The sequence below is a fragment of the Pagrus pagrus genome (genome assembly GCF_965226575.1).
Source record: "Pagrus pagrus genome assembly, chromosome: 17".
NCBI lineage: Eukaryota > Metazoa > Chordata > Actinopteri > Spariformes > Sparidae > Pagrus > Pagrus pagrus.
In genome coordinates, this window is record NC_140201.1 from 14,571,948 (window position 1) to 14,580,458 (window position 8,511).

The window sequence follows — 8,511 nt, forward strand, 5'->3', positions numbered from 1 at the left end:
TTGGAAACTGGTGAGGCTACTGTTTCAGATCAAAGGCAGGGCTCTCCCTGCCCCACTTCCTGGTCAGAATAATGATAATTTCCCTAAAAGCATTAATGATGCATTATGAAAAGCTGCAGTGTTCTCTCATACATACAATTATTGCAGAGTCAGGTGTAATTGTTTAGGTTTACATCCAAATGTGCAGTTTGCAAGACAGACAGCTTTAAGTGGTACTGCCGGGATTTAGTTTTGCATTTGTTGCCAAAGTTGCCAAAAATTGAAGCACCGAAAGCCAAGATATCCTCACTTTTAGTCCCTATGTGGCAGCTCCACGGACACTTGAGCCTACTCTTTTCATGCAACTCGATAACTTCTTTCTGTCAGATCCTTCCTCCCCGCTTAACTCCACAACTTCAGTTTGTAACACAGGCTTTCTGAAGACGGTCCTCCCCACAAAAACAACTGAATCTGTCTTTCAGGAAGCTCCCCAAATTGAAATTTGTTTACACGCAAATTAAAGTTTAAGCTACCATAGTAATAATGACAGGCGCAAAGGAGGAAGTCAGATGCCGTTGTTATAAAGCGTGAAAGTCTGTGTAGCGAGGAAGAGGATGGATGGAAGGGTCGACGTCGCATCAGATTTTTACTTGGCAGATCATTGGTCATTTTCTGTTTCACGCTACTGCAACACTGGTTTCCCTTATGACCTTAATCGTGCCCAAATCACAACAATGGTCGCCTAACCTACATACCAACATACCTGCCAACACTCCCGATTTTTCACACCTTCTCCCACTGCGCTCCCAATTGGTGATTTCTCCTGTTACTCACCCGCTTTCATAGTGACACAAATCAAATGGGAGTGTCTCAGTTTCCAATGGGCAGAGGTGAGCATGGGCAAACGACTCTGCCTGACGTGTGTCACTCGTCCCTGGGCTCTCTCAAACCTTTAAGTTGAAGGTAGGCCGTTTGTGTGCTCATTTTAGTGCTCATTTTAACTCAAGCCATGGCTGTTCCCTAAATCCCCCCAAGTTGTTGTTTTTTTTTTGTCTTAATCTAACCAAGCCTTACCCATAGGGTTGTGACATTAATACACATTTGTAACAGACGAATGATGTCATCCTGTCTATAACCGCCACCAAGGCATCATCTGTTATATCATCATCTGTAGGACATCATACAACTGTTTCCACAGGCTGAGCAGGATTAATCATGACTGTTAAATTGATTTCTGTTTGTTAAAGTCGTAGATTCATCTTTAACTTGACCACAGCCAATGAACAGACAGCTACATGATATTCTCAAGAACAAAATTTGCTATCGTTCCGATTAGCCTGTCAGGACTGTTAGCACAGAGCTCCTCATGTAAAGACATTTCAATTTAACCCACTGATACAGATGATACTGCTCGAGCTCCAGTCTAAAAACTCCATGTTATAATTTTGCTCCACATCTCTGCTCCTCTTTTGTGAGACATCAATAATACATGACCGGTATATTTTCACCCTCCTTAGACCCAATCAATCACTCTGACTGGTCAGTGCTCGGTCCTGACTGCTTTTCCTGTCCATTCACAGGCACTATCACTGCAGTTTTAGGCTGTACCAGGCTAAAGACTAAAATGGGGTATGGGCAGCCAAAATCAGGATTAAGACTCGACACGACTTCCTGGATTTCCACAGTGCTGGTATTAGTTGGAACCGTGTAGTATGACCGGATCGGGGGCCGGCAGCCTGATTTTAGTCTGGATTTCCACGGCCCCAAAGGACCCCCAACTGGGACGGATTACTATTTACAAAACAGGCGGCTTCTTGTGAGGGTCTATATGTGGCACTGCCTATGGTGGAAATGGGAAGGAGGTTAAAGGTGAGGGGAAACACTGAAACCGATCCTTCTGAATGTTGTCAGTCAACTGCCATGCTCATAAGTCAGGTTTACATACAGACATGCCGCATGCAAAAACACACACACGTAGATGACAGGAAGCGTTAGTGCCATGGATAGAAAAATAATCTGAAAACATTTAGATTTAATGGTGATCATTCTTTTTTTCTTATTTTAAACTTATAGAGGCCTTTAACTGTTGTTCAGACAAAAGAAGATATTCAAAAATGCTCCCCTCTTCTCTGGGAAACTGTATCACTGTTTTCTTACTTTTTATACACCAAACAATCAAATAAGAATCTGGGTTACGCTAAGAAGGAGGCAAGAAAGTTTGTTTCCTTGTTGTAATAAACAACCACGTGTGTGTGATGTGCGTAGCAAGTGTGTGGTCAAGTGTGAGTTAATAAATGCATCAGCTTCTCAGGAGTTAGAAAGGGGTTAGTCTCAAACCTCAATGAGTAACAACCCCGCCCACGGCAGTACTGCGGCAGAAACGCAAAACAGATCTCGCATTTAGGCCCAGTTATGGGTTAAGCACAAGTTCAGAGGTTACTATATTGAAAGTACTTTGGTGGAAACACGACTCAGGGTGCAGATGCATGCTTTCAGTTACTTTTCTCTGTTACAGTCAACTAAACTGTTGCGTTAATTTAATGATGTAATGTTTGATGTTATGTTCATTTATTAAGAGAGGGTCAACATTTTGTTTGTGATTTTATGTTTTTATCTTCTGGTTTGTTTATTTGCCCGTCTATTAATGCCCTGATGTGCCTATATATAATCGCATTGGGAGAGTGTACCTGTTGATGTATATCTGCAAATTGTGCAGAAAATAAACAATACAAATCTGTCAGAGTAAACACAAATGAACATCATGTTTAGTTGCTGCCTAACGAACTGCTTCCTCAAAGCACACACCAATACTGTTTATATATCAAGTACACTACAATGAGACCTCATGTTCTTACAACCCAAACTTTCTCAATGGGTTTGCTTGTTTTGTTTTTTTTAAACTTTGATGGACTTCACCAGCTCAGACAGCTCAGACCGTCCCTCCTGCTGACATTGTGGTTTCACTGCAGGCGAAAACAAAGCGAGGGGATTCAAAGGTGACAAAGACGTCCTGAGCTCTTACTGCCGGTGAGTACGTGAAGGGACCATAACAGGACAAGAGGCACTTAACATTTCAGACGGTCCGCGCACCATTTGAACCAGAGCCTGAAAGAACCTGTAGTGTCGCCTTGGCAACCGATCAGGTTGGTGAGCAGAGGAATTCTTTACGGATTCACAGACATTTTCCGGGAACGCTATTGAAAACTCTTTTAACAAGTTTGTTTGGTTGGTCCCTCCTTCCCTTTTCACAAGGCTGAGAGGAGAGGAGAGGAGAGGAGAGGAGAGGAGAGGAGGAACTCAGTGCCAGCCCTCAATTAGCATACAGCTGTTACACTTGCAGGGGAGAGTGTTTGCAGGAGTGTCTCACACACAGGAGACAGTTGACGTAGAGATGTGAAACAGTTTACATTAATGTAAGTGAAACCACAGGATGTTAAAGTTACCGACCTGTATCTGCAAGAGAAATCTGTCTGTTAGAGGAGCACCTTGTGTGCAGCTGTGGCAGTTGAGGAGTGTGGTGGGACTTAAGTAGGTGCCCGTGGAGAGACAACACAGCCGAGAGCTACTTCACCCCTTTTCTATACGTATCCAACACACACCTGAGAAGAGAGGCTCTCTAGAAGCGGCGCATCTGTTCCAGCGTCCCCAGTTATAATGCTGGACTAATTAAAGGGATCAAGGGAAGTTAGCACAGCGCCCCACACAGCAGTGTACGGCTCAATTTAATTACAATAGATCAACGCCGCCTTAATTGAGCTTCACCGCACAGTGAATTTTCCTCACACATGGTACAGCTCTCAGCATGCTGAGCGCCTCGCATGCAATCAATCAAAACAAATGCACAGCTCAGGGTGGTACGGCATCATGGGAATGGTGCACTCAGATAGACATATGTGCACCAACATGTCAAAGTGCTGTCAAAGGATCCTTGGAAAACAGAAGAAGATTTTACAAGCTGTTAAGATGGCAACTTAAAACAGGCGGTCACAGACAGCGGCTCACTTCTAAGGTCAGTCCAGCTCCGTCTTTGAGGCATCAGAAACATGATCTGGGCACCTCAGAGCGCCCGCCCTGCCTTCTCTTTCTGACTGAAAAATAACAACAGCAGAGCTGCCATCCGCTCCAACACCCAGGCATGTCAGGGAGAATGTCACCTGCAACTACCCTGCAAAGGCCAACACTCTTAATGAGAAACACGCAGGATGGTGGTGGTGCACGACATGCAGTTCTGCAGGCACGCTGCAAAGGCATGTTTGCAGTCCCCAGGAGGAAGGAAGAACCAATATAGAGACGTGAAAGAGGTGGAGGTGGAGGACGATCTGCGCTCACTAAAGTGCCAACAGTACATGATGAGAGCACGTATGAGAGTCGTGGCTCTGCATGGGGATTTCCCTCTGCTATAAACACATGATGGTATTGGCAGGGAGACCGTTGCACTCGTCTAAACAACGACACAGAAAGCGCGGCCCGGTCCAAGGAGCTCCCACACTTAATGCTCTGTCCACAGTGTGCCAGGTGCAGAAACAGCTGGATGACAGCTGCTGGTGCACAACTGGTCCGCAGAAGAGACTGAAATCTGCTGAAAAACTTGGAGTGAACTTTGACCGTTTACCCTTAGAGACACTTGTGCGAATCATTCACACCAAGTTTTCTGATTATTTCTCTACTTCTTAAATCAAAAGGCAGTTCAGTGCAGTTTGATTTGGTCAAGTGAGTGCTGATAAGTCCTGAGCTGTTGGTATTTCAGAAGTGATAGGCCACCGCTACCAGTGAGCTCACACTTTCCCAGTGTTTACATGTAGTGTACATTATAGAGCATACGGCGCACGGGTACTTAAAAGCCTTGACAGAACAGTTTTCTACAGCACAGCGGGGGAGTCACTTTAGTTTCAGCTCTACTGTATGTCTACTGCATGTGTTTCATTGGTGAGATTATCCTTCGCCAGGTTAACAAAGCCGTCAGGTAATGGGTTCAGAAGTGTGTGTTTTTACTTGTGCATTATTTACTTCACCTGTCAGAAAAGTGCTGCAACAAACAAGTCCAGTCACAGTCAAGTTTTTAACACACTCACACCTCCCTCGCATGAATAGACTGATGTGATTGTTTCACTTCTGCCTTTGCACACTTTCCAATACATCATTCACACCTCCACACCGTGAACTGTAAACTCATTACTCAAGCAAAAATTCAAGGAAGAAACTGCAAAGTAATGAATGTCTTTACATCAATAATATTTACTGCACAAGGGGTTTTGATTTAAAACTTTTTTTTTTTTAAATACCAGTTACCCCCTGTGGTTTCGGACGAATTCAATTAAGTAACCATGGTCTTCCTGATGATCTAGTCAGACAGAGACAAGGGGAAATTGAACAGGAGACCCCGTGTTGTGATGATGTATGGCATGTAACTGTGCTGATTGCAGCATAAGCAACTCTGCTTGGTTAATTGGTAAATTCATCAAATGACTGCTGGCTGATCAAAGCACAAGATTGGAAAGTTTTAATATGGTGAATCCAATCACATGTGGCTTTTCTCAGTAACTCCACGAGACTTTAAAGGAGCACTACATAGTGGAGGAAGAGAAATTTAGAAACTCAGAGCTAATACTCACAATATTAATCAGGTAATAATACAAACTCAGAAATCTGTATTATTTCCATAACTGAATAAACAAGCTGTTCTCAGAGATGAATAAGGTCCCCAGAACACTGTTTGAAGCTAGAAAGGTGGCAGGGTCCGCCACATATAAACAAAGTGAAACAGTCTGAAGTTGTGTTGTCCTTTATGGTCAGTTTGTATATATTTGGTTAATTCAGTCATGAAAAGGGAAGACAGTTTGATTATTCAGTTTGTTTAGGCATGAAAATCAATCAATCAATTTAGCATTTCTTCGCAAAAACTACATAGTGCACCTTTAAAAAGTTGTTATTGGAAAGGGAAACAGAAAATAGTCACATGTGCGGTTAAATTGGTCACTGACACGTAAGAAACTATAATGATTCACTTACATGAACGCGTGGTAGATGAATGCGCATCCTCTCGGTCTTTCCAGCACGTTGTACAGACAGTTTTGCAACTTTCTGAAGCGCTTGCTTGTAGCGGACGTGTTGGCCCGGGGTCCCGGCGGCCCGGGCAGCGGGGTGCCCAGCAGCCCTGTGCGGTGAGACGGGTGCCCGCGCTCCGGGGTGGACGGCTCGCTTCTCTCCGTGTGGACGGCGGTGAGAGCCACGAACTCTACCCGCCTGTCGTCGTTCGGACCCGGGGGCACCAGCATTCTGATGCCGCCGTTGTTTGACGGACTTCCTAACATCTTCACTCTGACACACGATTAAAAACTACATATGACCGGACTCTGGTTCACTGGATCACCCGCAGGAGCGCACAGCAAAGTTTTGACCGAGTCATAGTCCGGGTTTGTCTTGGCTTTAAAGTGGACTTAAACTAGTCTGCCGATCAAAACACGTGGGTGAATATCATCCCTGCTGTTTCTCAGTCTCGGTTTGGTTGTTTAAGATGTCAAAGTTATCTGTAAATCAAGTCGCACAAGAAAAGATGCGCAATGGTGGGACAAGTGCGTCGCGCTGAAACGTGACCTTCAGCGATCATTGTGGAAAAGTCAGATATGAGAAACGAGCAGAGAGGCAACACACGCACTGACACCGAGAAAACAAACCAAGCTCAGCTGCTAACAACCTGCCATCACTTGATCCACAACCATAAATACACTTTAGACATGCACTTATAAATGTGAGCTACGAAGCAGGCGTGCGCAGTGGTCATGCAGCGGCTCTCCAACTCTATCCAGCTACAGCAACCAGACTCATTAAGTTCGTCTCAGCTCTTCCTACACTTTGTATTGGCAGACTCCGCTATCATCCGCCTGCTCTCCTCTCCTTGTGCGCCTCTCTGGTCCAGCGCTCCTCCGCTTCGGCAGGCGGGGTGGAGCGCGCAGAGGTGCAGACCATCAGTGTGATTTCAAGAATCGCACACGAGCAGCTATAAAACTCGGTACAAAGCGGTCAAATAAACGCCTGCCGGTGTTTGCATGTGGTGTGTAAATGCTTACAAAGGTGAAACACCACCAGCACCAGCACCACCAGCACCACCACTCTCCGGTGAGATGATGCGAGGACTGCGCGCTCGGGATGGGTATGAGTGGGATGCGCGCAGTGACAGGGAGAGGGAGACAGTGATTTTCCCGGGAGGATGAGAGGTTTCTACTACAGATGGTAACTTTGATGAGAACTGCTGCTTGTGCATAACTGCTGTGTAGTTAATATAAAGGGGAGGAGAAGTGCCTCGCATTCTTGAGTCCAGTGGTGGAATGTAAATAAATGCTTATCTGAGTACAACTTCAAAGTTTTAAGATTACACCTTTCCTGTCCAGTGAAAACCATGTCTCTCAGAGGGTTTTCCTTTATTAGTTGAGAAAATAAACTATAATAATGAAGTTATTTTAAATAAAAACACTCTGATCTTCCTTTCTTGCATTCCTGTCATTTAAGCTACCCAACAGTACATAAAATAGTGAAAATTGACTCAACTACAGCAGTAAAATGCAACATACACATTAAGGCAGCGGTTATATTAATCCAAAAACATCAGATATAATAGCAAACCATTGACAGAGAACATTTTACTTTAACTTTTCCTACTTTAAGTACATTTTGTTGATAAAAACTCATGTACTTTTACTATAAGTTTTAAATGCAGGAGTTGTATTTGTAGTTGAGTGTTAGTACTTTTACTTAAACTGGCAATAGACAAGTTTTCTGCTTCAGTGTATCATTATGAAGTAAATGTCGATTGCACAATGTCATGGATATACAATAATGAAACCATCAGCATTTACATTGGCTCCATATAAACCTTGCTATACAACTCTGTCTGCCACCAGTCATGCGGTCACCTGGGAAAAAGGAAGGTTAACTGGCGATCCATTTCTATTATAGACCAAATGATTCAATAATCTCATGTCTTGCCCTGCGTTGTTATTTTTTACGACTCTGAGGAAAACGGAAACTATGCAGTTGTCTTTGCAACAGCCGCTGCTGCAATAATAACACCACTTGGAAACGCCAGGGTGGAAAAGTGCAGGCCTTTCTATGGTAGTGAAGTGTTTTCACAGTGTAGTACTAGTAACTTTACCGAAGTAAAGGATCTGAATATTTCTTCCACCACTGTCTAACTCAGAGGTGCCCAAACTTTTTCCCTTGGAGGGCCAAACTGAAACTTAAAGGTGGGCCTGCCACTCTGAGATTATGAAAAATAATTAATAATTAGGGTTCCTACTTATTTAAAGAAATACTTTGTTCCTTGGGCCTCACATGGGCCAGAAAATGTTACCTGTCTTTATGGTTGGAGGGGGTTTGAATCCATTAGTTTGGGACAGCAGCAGAGACAGGTGCTGAGTGACACAGCGACAACACAGACCACAGCCTCCTCGATGGTGAACAGAGCTTTCTAAATCTATGACGGTGACACACACAGAAGCTTGTGGTTATGACAGAAATACTGGGGCTATGGAGCAC

At 44.1% G+C, this 8,511-nt stretch overlaps 1 protein-coding gene across 3 annotated transcripts in view; it reads right to left on the minus strand.

Moving 5' to 3' along the window:
• The window catches only part of kcnq4 (potassium voltage-gated channel subfamily Q member 4), a 46,352-nt gene extending 39,321 nt beyond the window's left edge, over positions 1–7,031 (minus strand). For all 3 annotated transcript variants that reach the window (XM_084379498.1, XM_084379497.1, XM_084379496.1), the window contains exon 1: positions 5,989–7,031. In XM_084379498.1, the coding sequence (XP_084235624.1) occupies positions 5,989–6,290 (302 nt within the window). In that variant the 5' untranslated portion in view covers positions 6,291–7,031. The remainder of the gene's footprint in view (positions 1–5,988) is intronic.
• Between the last annotated feature and the right edge of the window lie 1,480 nt (positions 7,032–8,511).